At 37.7% G+C, this 14,830-nt stretch overlaps 1 protein-coding gene across 4 annotated transcripts in view; it reads left to right on the forward strand.

The window, feature by feature from the left end:
• lrp1bb (low density lipoprotein receptor-related protein 1Bb) overlaps positions 1-13,617 on the forward strand; it is a 218,232-nt gene extending 204,615 nt beyond the window's left edge. For 2 of the 4 annotated variants that reach the window (XM_027032840.3, XM_081720523.1), the window contains 13 exons: positions 892-1,008; positions 1,300-1,473; positions 3,584-3,709; positions 3,968-4,132; positions 5,626-5,787; positions 6,548-6,722; positions 7,059-7,163; positions 8,796-8,909; positions 9,634-9,710; positions 10,239-10,329; positions 10,973-11,123; positions 11,679-11,753; positions 12,069-13,617. In XM_027032840.3, the coding sequence (XP_026888641.3) occupies positions 892-1,008; positions 1,300-1,473; positions 3,584-3,709; positions 3,968-4,132; positions 5,626-5,787; positions 6,548-6,722; positions 7,059-7,163; positions 8,796-8,909; positions 9,634-9,710; positions 10,239-10,329; positions 10,973-11,123; positions 11,679-11,753; positions 12,069-12,209 (1,673 nt within the window). In that variant the 3' untranslated portion in view covers positions 12,210-13,617. The remainder of the gene's footprint in view (positions 1-891; positions 1,009-1,299; positions 1,474-3,583; positions 3,710-3,967; positions 4,133-5,625; positions 5,788-6,547; positions 6,723-7,058; positions 7,164-8,795; positions 8,910-9,633; positions 9,711-10,238; positions 10,330-10,972; positions 11,124-11,678; positions 11,754-12,068) is intronic. The other 2 variants (XM_081720521.1, XM_081720522.1) reach the window with 2 other exon arrangements.
• Positions 13,618-14,830: the final 1,213 nt, after the last annotated feature.

Genomic DNA, 14,830 nt, shown 5'->3' on the forward strand with positions numbered 1-14,830 from the left:
TAACACACAGAGTAGTCGCATAGCTTTTTTTTTTTTTTTTTTTTGGGGGGGGGGGCATATAAATATCTGTGACATTCAACTTTCCTCTTCCTGTTTTGCCTTCCTGAGGTATTTCCTGGTTAGAAATATAATGTCACAGTCCTGCAAATGTTTCATATGACATGTTTACTGCTTAAGTAACTTACAAACACTGAGATATTCATCCTCTCTTGCTAGACATCTTATATTAGAAATTCTTTGTCAGTAAAGTACATAACAACTATATATTGATTTTCTTTTTACTGAGATTTAGTCACTTCAAAGTATAACACTCTTTTTATGCGGTGTTCATACTGTCAGCCCTTGAATGTTACTTGTAAGACTTCAGCCTCTGTTCACAAGAGAGGTCCAAGGTCAAGCCCTGAGTGCACTTCCATTGAGACATGTCATATCATTCTATAGTGGAAATCACTGCTTCACAATTCTTTCCTGATTTAAAACACAAAAATATGGAGGTACAGTGAGAAAGAGTAACTCTGAACAGCTTCAGTCGTGTCCTTGGGGAAATAATAAGCTCTGCTTGACTTGAATTTGGTGTACTTTAACATGAAGCCCATTTGTTCTGCCTTGAATGTAGCTTTAGAAATTCATATTCTTTTGAAAAGCAAACCTGAAGATGCACCTTACCTGTAAAATCAAAATAGGAAACATTATGAGCCAAGTATTGCAGACTCAGTAAAGTTGCTGAGTCAGAGCAATATAGAGTAACAGAGAACCATACCGTAATAAGCAGCCATGCTCTTAAATGACCTGTCTTAATCAACTTGATTCTGTGATATGATGGGAGACCTCTTTATTGATTTGAGTCCAGTTCATAAAGGAAATAAATCTGTCGCTATTATTCATCCTTAGGATTAGCAATTGATTTCTTCAGCCAGCGCCTGTACTGGGTTGATGCAGAGCTCTCAGTCATAGGGAGTGTGCGTTTCGATGGTTCAGATGCATTGGTGGTGCTCAGTGGCAAACATGGTAAGATCAACAATCAAATGAAAACTTATGTTGCGTCACTTCATCCATCCAGTAACATTGCAAAATCATTACTATGGAACTCTCCTCTGTAGTACACATTTAATGTCTTAATTAATGTAATTACTGCAATGGCTATTAACCCTGGTCATTTACCAATTATTTGTGCATGCTTTTGGACAGAATTTCCTCCACCTTTCATCCAAAAAATCAAAGATATTGATGGAAATGTGTAGAAAAGCTTTGCAAATAAGTTAATGAATTGAATTTTTATTGTTTATAAACAATATCCAGGTATACCACAGCCATACAGGATAGACATCTTTGAGGATCTGATTTATGGAACTGGTCTGAAACATGAGGTGTTCAGGATACACAAGTATGGCAAGCAGTCTGCTGAGATTCTGGATCTTGGCATAGAAAAAGCTACAAATGTAATGATTGCCCATCGTTTCAAGCAGCAAGATGGTAAGAGATTTTTTTTTTCTACTTTAATTTTACTGCATCTGGATGGTAGATGATAAGATGGTAGTTTCATATTTTCTCACTAGTAATGTTTGAGTTGTGAGTGGTGCCAGTTTAAAATGAGCCTTGAGTTTGTCAAGAGGATGGAGTGTTCTTTAAATTCCAGCTCACAGCTATTCACTGAGTTTAGATGAACAGCACTCTCCAAAGAAGCCGAAGGTGATGCTGATTCAAATCATGTTCACAGTATCCTAACATGTCTTGACATGTCCAGACCAAAAGCTGCATATGGCATTCCACTGACCATAGTTACATATGCTGTAGAGTTTTATTGCCCTCGAAGATTGAAATATGTCTGTCCTCATTTATTTCAGATGTGTTTCAGAGGTCTCTCCTCTAACATCCACTGCCTCTCCATGCATTTCACTTTAAACCAGGATTTCTAAGTGCATGCTTGTCTCTATATACTGCTCTTTAGTTTTTGAACATACAGAAGAGTTGAAATACTTGTATACATAATCTAATCTTAATGAGTTGCAGTCATTGTAAATTCCACATTAATGTTTGCATTTGAAGCAATTGTTATTGAAATAATGCTTTTTATTTTATCATGTCTTTATCTTTTTTTTTTTTTCGATTCACTAGAATAAATAAAATCTGACTTGTAGTTGAAAGGCTTCTCGTCCCTACAGTTCCACTGCATTGCTGTTCTCTGCCCAGTGTTGATATACCTGGATTTCAAGACTTTGAATATTCGTACCCATGAACTCATTCATTCTGCTACATCTAGCCTTGATCAGAAACCCCAATCCATGGGCAAGGACCCTGGTTTCTATTTGTTCTCTGGGTGTTGTTAATGGCCTCAGAGCCAAAGAGAGAGCGTTTGCTGGTCTGGATATTAGAGTGTGAGGCAGCTGTGTCCCTCCCCACTGACTCATTAAAGCTACAGCTCTGGTCTGAAGAAGAAACTTATGCTGCTAGCAAAAGCCAGGAAGCTGAGGTTTGATGCCTTCAGCAAAACATACAAGATACCCTTTTGCCATTCTCTGCTCTTTCTCAAGTTACTTTGATGCTGATGTTCTATTGAAACCCTGACCAACCTTTAGCCCCATGCCTCTGGTGAGTTCAGAGACACCTCTGAGAAATTTGAAACCAATGGGTTGGAGATACATTACCAGAATGTGCACCTGGTGTGACTCATGGGTTTTGTTGGCAAGTTCATGTTTTACTGCTGGATCGCCAAGAAAAACAAAGCTAAATATAAAAGAAGCCCAGTCAAATATATAGAGACCTTTTTAAGCTTTTAAAAACAAAATGTTTTATCTAATAACTGAAATATGTTTTCCAAAGAACTGAAATTTCCCATCACACTGTAGCATTTCCACAGCAGTCCACTATATAGATGGTTGGATGATTTGACATAGAAACACTTTCAAGAAATCGGTTTCTGGTGTTGATCATTACAAAAGAAAGAATATTATCCATATATTTTAAAATACATCACAACCATCTTTATTACATGTTAAAACTAAACATCTCCTGACAAACTTGCCTCATGATCCATCTCTTCTTAATCATTCACTAAGTACTTGCATTTCCAGCATTTGGCTGATGCTCTTAGCAGAGCAACATAAATATTTATCAGTATGACAGTATGTGTTCTCCTGGGGAATGAACTGGTCTAACAGGTGAGATAAAGGAGTATTCTTAAGCAATACATTTTAAGTAATACATGTTAAGGATAGTATTTAGGTTCTGTCCACTCCCTCAATTGATGTCCAGTCAAATTATATCTTAAGAATTTTTCACAGATGTTTCGGATGTTCGCAGATGTGACACAGATGTGTGGATGATCTAGCATCAAACGGAACTCAGAACATTTTTTTTTTCTCCAAAGCACTTTTTCAAATGTAATGTATGCTTTGTGTATATGGAGAATTTAGAGGGTCTCATCATATTTGTATATGTTCACACAGGCATTGTTGCTTCTTTATGGAGGGGGGGGGGTGAAAAATTGAACAGGTGAAAAGAAACATATGTCACTGTGTGCAGGGATGGGAATGAAGAATCACTGACAGTTTTTTTTTTTGCTTGTTTTTTGCTGTATTGTCAGTGGCCAACCCATGTCTGAAGATAACCTGTGACTTCCTGTGCCTGCTCAACCCAAGTGGAGCCAGTTGTTCCTGTCCTGAAGGAAAGGCTCTGGTTAATGGCTCTTGTACTGACCCTAACATATCAGGTTAGCCACAACACAATGAATATTCAGATTGAGCTATTTTTCTGGACTTATCTTCCTGCATGCTCTGCTGAAAAGCATTGGAAAACCCACCCTTAAATGGCCTCAGTTTACTTTTTAAGTCCAAAAAACATTCAGACGCCTTTTCCTCTCCATTTAGAGTGCTCCCGCAGAGCACTATAAAAGGATAAAAATCAGCTGTGTCCAGAGGTTCAGTGTGCAGCGCTGCGCTTCAGTGGCTTTTGCTCTGTTGTCCTCAAGGTGAGCTGTGCCGACCCCCCTGTGAGAACGGAGGCCGCTGCGTGGCCAATGAGAAAGGGGACTGGCGATGTTACTGCTGGCCCGATTTCTCTGGAGAGCGCTGTGAAGTCAACCACTGCACAGACTACTGCTTAAATGGGGGCACCTGCACAGGGTCTCCTCTAGGTAGGCAAAACACCTTTGCTTTGGCTTATTAGGATTCTGCTTTGCCTTCATTCAAAGATCTCTGCTCTGGTCCCCAGATGGGCTGCACCATCCAAGTAAGTATTACTTTCGCCTCAAATATATGCCAAGCGTGTTCATGGGCGACTAATTTATTTGACTGACAGGTCTGTTTTTCTCTTGCATAGTCATAAGCATTTAGAGCTTTAATTCAGGACTTTACATTCAGGACTTTACAATCATGGCTTTACATTCAGGACTTTACATTCAGGTCTTTACATTCAGATCTTTACTTTCAGGTCTACAGTATTGAGGCATTTTGTCCAATAAATCTTATTAAGAATCACTTTAGAAGCCATATAGCAGGTTATCTAAAAAAAAACTGGAAATTTGCTGATATGATCTGGAGTATCCAAGATGTATATTACATGGTTAGATTTTTTTCCAAGGCTGTATATACAATTTATTTTGGGCATTCAAGAAAGGATTCATTTAGAATGAGAGGTATGTGTCCCACCTCTAGAAATATTACTAATGACAAAATCAGTGTTTGGTTGTGGCTGAATTAAAATTGGTTAATTGTCATTTTATATCTAAAGTCACACGCTACATTTAGCAAACAAGAATGCAATTATCCATACATCCTTTAGTCAGTAATATTTAATGGATTTTGTGATTTAATTATGTAACAGCTCGCACTTGGTTAATTTTAGCGTTAAAAAACAGGTATTTATTTGAATTAACTACACAAGTGCAAAATTGACCACAGGAGACTGATTGGTCAGTAGCAAATATAAGTGAAGCGGTAAATTCCTCAATAGTACTGATAATGTGCAGACACAGGAAATACATTTATAAAATGTCCTGTAGCAGTTTTAAGCACTATAATGCATGGTTTATTTCTTTTAATTCTTAATGCATTCTGTCTTTATTTTCATCTTTTATCTCAACAATGTTTAATTTGATTTTATGCACTTTATATTTTTTATTAATCATACTTATTTTAATTAATTTAATATTAATTTTATTTATTTATTTATTAAATTAACTTTAGTTTTCAATTTAAATAAACTATTTTTATTTTAATACATTAATTTTGTGACATTTATTTGGGGGGGGGGGGCAAACACCTCAGTATGATAGATCTCAGGACGTAATATGCTTTGTTATTCTTTGTGTACATGATGCACTTGAATTGCCAATGTGTATGAAAAGGTCTATACCAATATGTTTGCCTTGCCTTGAAGGTCCTTTCATTAAGCAGTCTATAATTATTATTCTATTCAAATATTTATGTCTTTTATGAAAGGAAATGATAACCATTGAACCATAATATCAATATTTCCTTAAAAAGGAACTAAAGCAAATTGACAACTCACCCATTTAAACTGTGTTCTTTAGATAAATGGTTACAAGCTACATGTGATGACAAAAGGGTGCCTCCTAACACTAATGTGCTCATATGAGTGAATGATCCGTCTCTGTCTTTGTCAAAGGGAAACCCACGTGCCGCTGTGCCATGGGATTCACTGGTCCCAACTGTGAGCGGCAGGTCTGTGATAATTACTGCCTAAATGGAGGGACATGTGAAGTTAGCCAGGGGAACCAGCCCGTGTGCCGATGCTTGGCAGAGTACACGGGTGATCGCTGCCTCTACCGTAAGTGTGAGAATTAGGCCACTTTAACTTTACTCTGCTTTACCCAGACTGTCTCTGCCCTCTGCAAGAACTGTTATAGGTTACTTTATTTATGTATTGGATAAGTTTGTGAATGATTCCTAACTAGTCACAGTTCTGTGAAGAAATGCTCACTGGAGCAACCACACTCAGGTGCCTGGGTGTAGATGGTATTTTTCAGAAAAAAAGAAAAAAAAAAAACCTCACAAACCTCTTATGAGTGAATTAATAATCTTAAAAGGCATCTGTTAGCTGTCCTTTTCCTTAGCTGTTCTGTTATTTTAATATTCAACCCAATCCCTATTTTTAGGTTATAAATTTACAAGTATAGTTTCTCTCTTTGAAGCAGATAACAGGAACAATGTAGAAAAACAGAAAGGGCAATTTCTAGTAAAGACAGCATTTGCAGTTTGTTCCCAAAGAAGATTCTAAACACCACTGAATCGACCTTGAGGTGTTTCTGAACTCTACTGATAAGACATTTCCTCTCTTATAGAGTAATTGTTATTGTAATTTGTAAGAAACAATTTTATCTGACACCCATTAATGCATTCCCACTGTTGTGCACCCAAGGGCTGATACAATTTCATCTCAGTACTAGATATTTGATGCGGATAATTGAGTCTCATTAAAGCTCTGTAAAATTCCAATTAAACTGGCAGATGATATAGAAGGACTTTGCTCTGGAATCCTAATTACACACACTCACAAATGATTGTTCTGTATATTTTTCCCATGACAGACATCTGTCACCATTATTGTGTAAACTCCAAGGCCTGCACGCTGTCCAGCTCAGGTCACGTGGAGTGTGTGTGTCCAGCTCGATATGAGGGGATCAAATGTGATGTTGACAAGTGCCAACGATGCCATGGTGCTCCGTGTATTATTGAGGGGGAGACAGGAGACATAGCCTGCAAGTACGCTTCATACCCGGCCCAGGAGTCCAGGACTGGGTTAACTGTTTATTTTCCACTTGTTTAAGAGCACAGTGTTATATGGTGCATTTATACAGAATATAATTCACAAGGTATTAGACTTATGAATTCAAGAAAAGTAGTCCATGCACCAGATCCTACCAAGAACACTTTCTCTCCATTTACACCTTGTTCATGCATATGATATTATGAAGACTACAAAGTCATGATTTTTTTTACATTGCATTTTGCTTGATTATTGAATGTTAATACACAGTTTCATTTTATTTATTTCAAACTGCCCGTTTAAAATGACTACACACCCTCTGTGTCTTGCAGTTGCACCAGTGGTAGAATAGCATCCAGCTGCCAGCTGTGTGATGGCTACTGCTATAATGGTGGCACCTGTCATCTGGACCCGGACACCAACCTGCCCTTCTGCCAGTGAGTAATGACTAAATAACAATCTTTTGTCTGTGTCCAAATTCTACCAATTAGACACACACGGCACAATGCTTCAGAGAGCCTCGCCATTCACTTGTGCAACGCCTCACAGATGCCATAAAACAGACTGATGCTTTTCTCATCTCTGGGGAGCAGAACAGCTCGGCGTGATGGCCCCTCGAGTTTAAGAGACTGCTTTAAAGCTCATTTTCTACATGAAATGTTTGCATTTAATGCAAAAACACTGAACACTCATGGACTTTAAATCAAGAGTCTTACAGAGCATGTGTGCCAGTGTACACTTTCTTAAAGTCACAGTTCTGAAAGTAGCAGCAGATCTCTCCCTTTAACTGACCTGTTACATGATATATGATTTTTTTTTTTACAACATGCAGTCATCTTTCTTGCCCAGAACATCAGGTAATGTTACTGGCAAGTTCCTGACAAAGCATATGACAGCAGACAAGCAAGAGAAAGTGTCCCTGTAGGCCTGGTGGTTAGCAAGAATTAAATTAAATTACACTCAGTTCCATTCAGACACCAAGCCGAAACAGGATGTTTATATTCATGCCGAAAAGCTTTGCAATTTTATCAAATTGTCTTCGAGATTTAAATGACATTTATGGCGATGTTTGACATAACAGAAGATAAAATCAATTTCTTGCAAATGATTTTCTGTGAGGGTAAAAGATCCCAATAATGTGGGATTTATTCACTGGCTCCCAGGTCCAAAAATGTGCATTGATTTATGTTCCTGCATGGAGAAATCAAAATAGTTGACATTAAATGCTATCAGTGTAAATGAATTTGTAATCCTTATCAAAGTCTCATTTTTAAGCAATGAACCAAACAACTTGTTCTCCAAAGCAAGGCAAATCTGTATTAATGTTACAGTTCCCATGTAAATGGACAGTAACTAAAGGGAAACGCCCATGAGGGATGAAATGCTAACCCATTTAGAACTCTTTAATATCTTAAATTAAACTTTAATGAATTCTCTTGACTTCATGCTGTTCCTACGTCTTAACCTACATGGTTTCTTTTACTTTTGCTTTCTGCATGTCTTATTTTTTCGCTTTTTAGCAAACCATGTTTCATATCAATGCTAAATTGACTAAATAAATTGACTAAATAAAGATGTTTGTTGCAAATATTTACATCACCAAATTGGATGCATTAATGGGTGGGGGGGGGGGTTCTGCATGAATATGAGATCAAAGGAAAAGTAATTTATTCTGTGCACAGTTTATGAGATGTTACGATTCTTTTAGGCAGCCATTTGGGTATTAACAAGATTTATTTTAGTTCATCTTTTTTTTAGGGTTTGACTAATTTGTGTAAGAATCGCTCATCTTTTGTTGCTGACCATTATGTTACAAATAACACTGCTGAGGTACTGTTGAAGATTGCCTTTATTGCACCTAGAAATGATTTTCAGACTTCATTGCAGACATGGCTATTTAACTGACCCAAGCTCCAAGTACAATGGCAAGTGGACAGCATCTGATTCTACCCTTTGGCAAAACATGTACTTAATATTCAAATTTTAGTTTGATGGGGACAGGAGCTTGTGCCACATGCGTCTGACTCGTCTCTTGGTTATATCCCTCAAACCAGTGCAATTTCTTGCAGCTGCACAGCTGGGTTCAAGAACCAGCGATGTGATGAGCTGGCCAACCCCTGTGATTACTACTGTCAGAATGAGGGGATATGCACGATAACCTTCCTTAACAAACCCCGCTGCAAGTAGGTCCCGCATCAACACCCATCCCATCCTGGCCAAAGACCTCATCTCCACCCTGCTCCATCCGCCTGTCAGCACCATGCCAGCACCCCACTCCTGGACACAGAGGCATCCGTCTGTCTTAGTTGTACTCCCCATGCCCAGACCACTGTAGAGGTTTCACAGCTGTGTGCATACAGTCTATTAAAGTATACTGATTACTATATAGTATATTAAGTTAACCTTTTTTCCTCTGTATTTTGATTTGCATGTGTGAGTTCATTTCAAATTCATTTTAAAACTTTGCTTGCTGTATATTATTAATTGTCTAACTTTTACATTTAAGCACTTTTGGACTGGTGTAAAAAACTATGTAATACTATTCCTACTCTGTTATTGGTAGAACTTATGATTTTCAACTTTCTCTCCTTTTAATGTGATTCTGCTCTGTTATCATCCACAGATATACTAACTTCAGTCATCAACCATCTGGTTAGCCACATACATGCCACCAATTTAACATTTCTCATTTCCAAATGAGACGACTCCTTTCGCTGTCTGTTTACACAAAGCAAAGATGTTCATTTTCCACCGTGTGAATTCATATCCTTTAACATACACATCTCCTTTCATGTGCACAGGCTGTGCTGTCTGTTCGCTGCATAATTCACCATGCTCCAGCTGAACTGATTAAAGTTTGTGTCGGTTATCTGATCAAACCCCGGCTTGTGGATGTTTATTCCCCAGGTGCTCAGCCAACTGGTCAGGGACGCAGTGTGAGAGGCCCGCCCCAAAGAGCAGCCGTTCCGACAACACAGCAGGAGGTGAGTGCTGGGGTCGCCCTACATCACTGCACACTCGGAGCACCCCTAAAGCTCAGGCCCACGAGTGTGCAGTGATGCATACCGCTCACTCCGACAGTGAACCTGGCACAGACTTCAAAGAACAGACAAAACTGATTTATGATGTAGGAGATTTAACACAGTGCCCTGTTTGCAGAAAGGTGCTTCTGGCTTTCCTTTAACATACATTACAGCCATGGCTAAGTACATATGAAGACATCTGCTGTTTTCAGTTACATTTGAATTTGTTTTAATGTGCTATTTGTCAGTGTATTACATTGGATCACGTTGTGATGTTTTTCTAGGAAAGTGTTAATTTATGTTTATGTAAAACAAAACAAAAAAGAAAAACACACATTTTGTTACAAATTAACACACTGAATTATGATAAGCATACTTTTTTTTTTTTACACACAGTGCAAACAAATAGACACGTCGTCTTTAGAGAAGAAATGGGTCCCTAGTGATCACACAGGCTTAAGCCCTGCTTTTTGTTCTCGTTCGCCACAGGCAGCATAGCCATCATTGTGCCACTGGTCCTGCTGGTCATTTTGATAACCTCGGTAGTGGCTGGGGTCTTCGTCTGCAGGCGACGTCAGAGGTAATACAGGGACACGGAGTATGGTCGATAGGTTGAGCATGCGGCGGGCTTTACAGCCCTCTTATGGGCAAACACATTAGTTTAAAATCCAATAGCTGTATCCTGGGGTGCAGTCAGGTTCACCACGTCATAAACATTTACAGTTGCTAGCAACTGGTCTTTCTCCAGCATCTCACAGTAGACATAGGGTGCCACAAACCTAACAGATGCTAAGCTTGGAAATGATCATCACTGTAGGATACTGACAATAAAATGTGTAACACGCTCTAGCCTGCAAGTATATTTTGCAAAAATTGAGTACCACATTATACCAAAATAAAGTTGAACTACACCAATACTGAATGTCATATTTAACTAAAGTCCTTGAAATAAACACATTTGAATTGCAATTGCAATATGAAGAAGTTAACATGGTCACATAACATCCAGAAATTGCTGAAAATTGCAGTTGAAGATGATCATGTGGGTGGATGAGCTGTTAATGTCAGTGTAGTGTGAGTAAAATACTTGAATATGTGAAAGAGTACTGTAAAAAACATATTTGGACTGCCATGTATAGTACAAAGCATTAAGCCAAATTCCTTACATGAGTGTGAACTGTCTGCCTCTTTGACATAACTTGAAAATGCCTTTATGGTCCTAGGGGTAAGAGAGTGCAGCGGCAACCCATGACCAACGGGGGCATTAATGTAGAAATAGGAAACCCATCTTACAATATGTACGAGGTGGACCATGACAACCACGCAGATGCTGGAAGCCTCCTCAAACCAAATTTCACGCTGGATCCACACAAGGTTTGTGTGTGTGAAGTGATTATGGTCATATTATTGTGGAGGCTGAAAATGATTAACTTAGGAACCACAAATCTCTCAGGAACCACAGGTTTACATCTTAAAATGACAGTGTGATGCTTTACTGCTCAGGAGGAAAGTGAGTACAGGAATTCACTGTCAGACTTGACGCTAAAGACTTCCTTGACATTCTTTGCACATTTTCATCCAGGGTAGCATTAATACACATGACATCAAGTACATTTTAAAATCTTTATTGATCAAGTCTATTTTCCCTGCGAAGTGAGCTTCAAAATAACATGATTATTTCTGCCAAATTGGGGATGTGCTGTCAAAACTTAGCAGTTCATTGGGGCTGCTGTGTTGACAAATACAAAACTCACGCCTCCAGTGCTGTTTATTGTCTTTCTCTTTTCCTCAGTCACAAGCGTTAGCAAGTTATTTTCTGAATACTTTCTGAAGTATCTTTTACATGCTATGCAGAGATGAGAAATGTTTATGGTCTTAGGATAGGTTGCATGTTTGGATAGTTTTGAAGGCAGAGTGTGTGTGTTCCAGGGGTGGTGTGTAAAATCCAGTGACCCTCGCACTCTGAACATACACTCTGTTCCTAAAGAAGTTATACCAGGACAGGTGAAGTCCACGGTCCCAATTATGGACATTAACCATTGCATGAATGACACTACTTCCCTCACTGTCAGTGTTTGTGCATGCATGCTGCTCACATTTTCATGTTCATTTTTCAACATTCTTTTTTACCTTTTCTTATAAAGCAAACATTCTGTTTTACCTTTAGACATAAAACAAACATTTTATTTTACCTTTATTTATTTTACTAAACACAAGAAAATAGCAGAATTCATTTTCAGTCAGTGTACGAATAACATAAACCTTACAATATATATTTAGAATTCAGTCAAATGTGTTTGTCAACCTCTCTCCATGCAGCCAATGAATTACTCCAACCCGATGTATGCCAAGATATACATTGATGGACAGACCTGTCGGAAGCCCGTCATCAGCATTGATGAACGGAGAGAGCTACTCCCAAAGAAACTAGAAGGGACGATTCGAGAAACCGCCGCATAGCCTGACTTTACACTTTGTACACTTTTCTCTTTTCTTTTTTTTTTATTTTTACGTCAATGTACAAAATGTATAAAACACATGGAGAAAAAGGATTTTCTATTTCAGGACCTGCTAACTCTGTTAGGTTTGCTTCTATGTTTGGCGGCAGCGTTACCTCTCTGTATCTGTGCTATGAACTTCAGAGTTCATACTTGTGTATTCCATTGTTTTGGTTTTTGTTTTTGTTGTTTGTCTTTTTTGTTTGTTTGTATGTGTTATACATACATATACTGCACTGCACTATATATAGAGCTGCTGATTTGGAAATTACTTATCCATAACAAGAAAATTACAGTAGCACACATACACACACACACACACATTATATATATATATATATATATATATATATATATATATATATATATATATATATATATATATATATATATGCGCCTCCTATAACTATGTATTTGCTTTATTACGTTGGGTCAGTGACCATGTGGCACAAACGTTTTTTTGCTTTGTTTTATCATGTTATTTACTTAATGTCACCTGACCATGATATTTCCATTTCCTTTCAACATTCAACTCATTTATACATAAAGGATGTTTTAAAAATGCATATTTTCTTTGAGTCGGTTCTAGAGGGAGTGTTTTCTTCTTTGTTAGATGTACGTTTTGTTCATCTTTGTCTCTACAGAGGGCTACTGATATCATCTGCATTAGAACTTAATTCATGACTTCTTGTCTTTGGTTATATATTGTGTGCTTAAAATAACAAACTGCCCTGTTATATTTGTCACATTTCTTTTGAGTGATATTGCTTTTCATCACTGAAGATAATGCTGCAAATATGAAATGCTGTTTGGTCATCCAGCTCAACCACATGTAGGAGGGGCCCAGGACATATTGGGAAGTTTGAGAGAATACATCCCTATCTATCTTTGACAACACCTTATTATGAGGTGAATTTAGCCTGGTGGTAAGAAACTGCTATCCATCTGGTGTACTTAATTAAACGTTGTCTAAAAGTGTCTAATAGATAAAGGACACGCAGTAATTCATCTTGTTTGAAGTCTTTCTTATCAAAAGGCAACTAAAACTCACCCAAAATGGATTGATATTGATCAACAGTAGTGACACTTGAATTAAGTTACCAGTGGGTGGCGCTTGTCATACAGGATGTGACAGAGGATTTAATCTAACTTTACTGGTATGGAAAGTTTACAGTACTATGAATGAAATCCTTTTGTCTGTTACTTTAAGAAAGGGACATTAATAAGATACAGTACAACAGATTTTATAATTTTGTATTTGATTTATATGTTAGTCAGCTGCTCGTATTTTGGAAAAAAAATGTATTAAATGTAAGTACTTTTTATATAAAAAAAATGAATCAATATAAAATAAAGGCATTTTATTTCCATTTCAACTTCTCTCTGGGTGATGATTTGTGTTTAAGTTGAGCAATGTATTAAAAAACAAAACAAACAAACAAACAAAAACATCTTACAATAACCAAGCCATGAACAATGCATGAAGTATGGATGTAGTAAGTGTAACACTCTGGCAGAGACAAAGCGAGAGGCAGGATGCATGCACAAGGAGGCGTTTTTTTTTAAAAAGCAATGAAACCCAACAAAACATAAACAGGGACAACAACAAAACCAAACTAAAGCAAACACAGAACATGAGGAACGAGGGAACACAAAAACTAGCCAAACCAGCATATGGGAACAAGGAACTTATCAAAAGAACTTTACCAAAAAAAAAACAAAACAAGAGACATGACATAGAAACAGATAAAAAAGGTAAAGATAGTGAGGGGCACAGAACCAAAACAAATCTAAAGCACATGTCAAAAAAAAAAAACCACAAAGCAGATAAAAAGATTTTACCATGAGAGGAGGGGCAACTGTGACAGAATGTAATGTTATTTGTTATTTTAAAGAAAATATAATGTATGCCTTCTGTTACCTGTCTGAAAAAATGACCCCATTTCAATCAGAAGATCTAGCTTTAGGGGTATGCGCTTTTCAACATAGAACACTATATTTCTGACTGTCCTCGGAATGCGATTATTTATTTTATTTACCACAATGCATAGTTTCCTGCAGTACAGTAAAGTGAGCCATTACTTCTCTTTCTCCAACCTTAAGATTACACTTGTCAAGAATGTGTGGAGCCCTAATGTAAATGACTCATCTTTAAAAATCATGATTACATCAGTTAAATGCACCTGGGAATTGGCCCTCATCTTTTACATGTATTTCAACAAAACTCCAAGACTGGTGATGTGTCATAATTCCCATTTATGGCAAATAAAAGCCTAGTTAATAGGCTTGCTTCCAAAGTGCCAAACACCACAATAGTACAGTCAGAAACAGAAGGAAAGAGTATGAATGATCATAGCAGGAGATGTGTTTATTTAGTAGGCTGTATCTGTGCCCAGGGCCACTGTTCACAAAGCCTTAAATTAGCTGTGGGGATTGATTGTGTGCCCTGTAAATCAACCATTAAGGAGTCTTGATTCTAAATCCGCATTCTTACTTCCTGCCACATCATAAACACCAGCCTATGTGGGCAAATAAACAATGGTCCCACACTTCATCAGGAAGGCCCCTGTAATGCTGGGCATC

This window comes from Electrophorus electricus, chromosome 9, assembly GCF_041902795.1.
Source record: "Electrophorus electricus isolate QZ-2024a chromosome 9, ASM4190279v1, whole genome shotgun sequence".
Taxonomy (NCBI): domain Eukaryota; kingdom Metazoa; phylum Chordata; class Actinopteri; order Gymnotiformes; family Gymnotidae; genus Electrophorus; species Electrophorus electricus.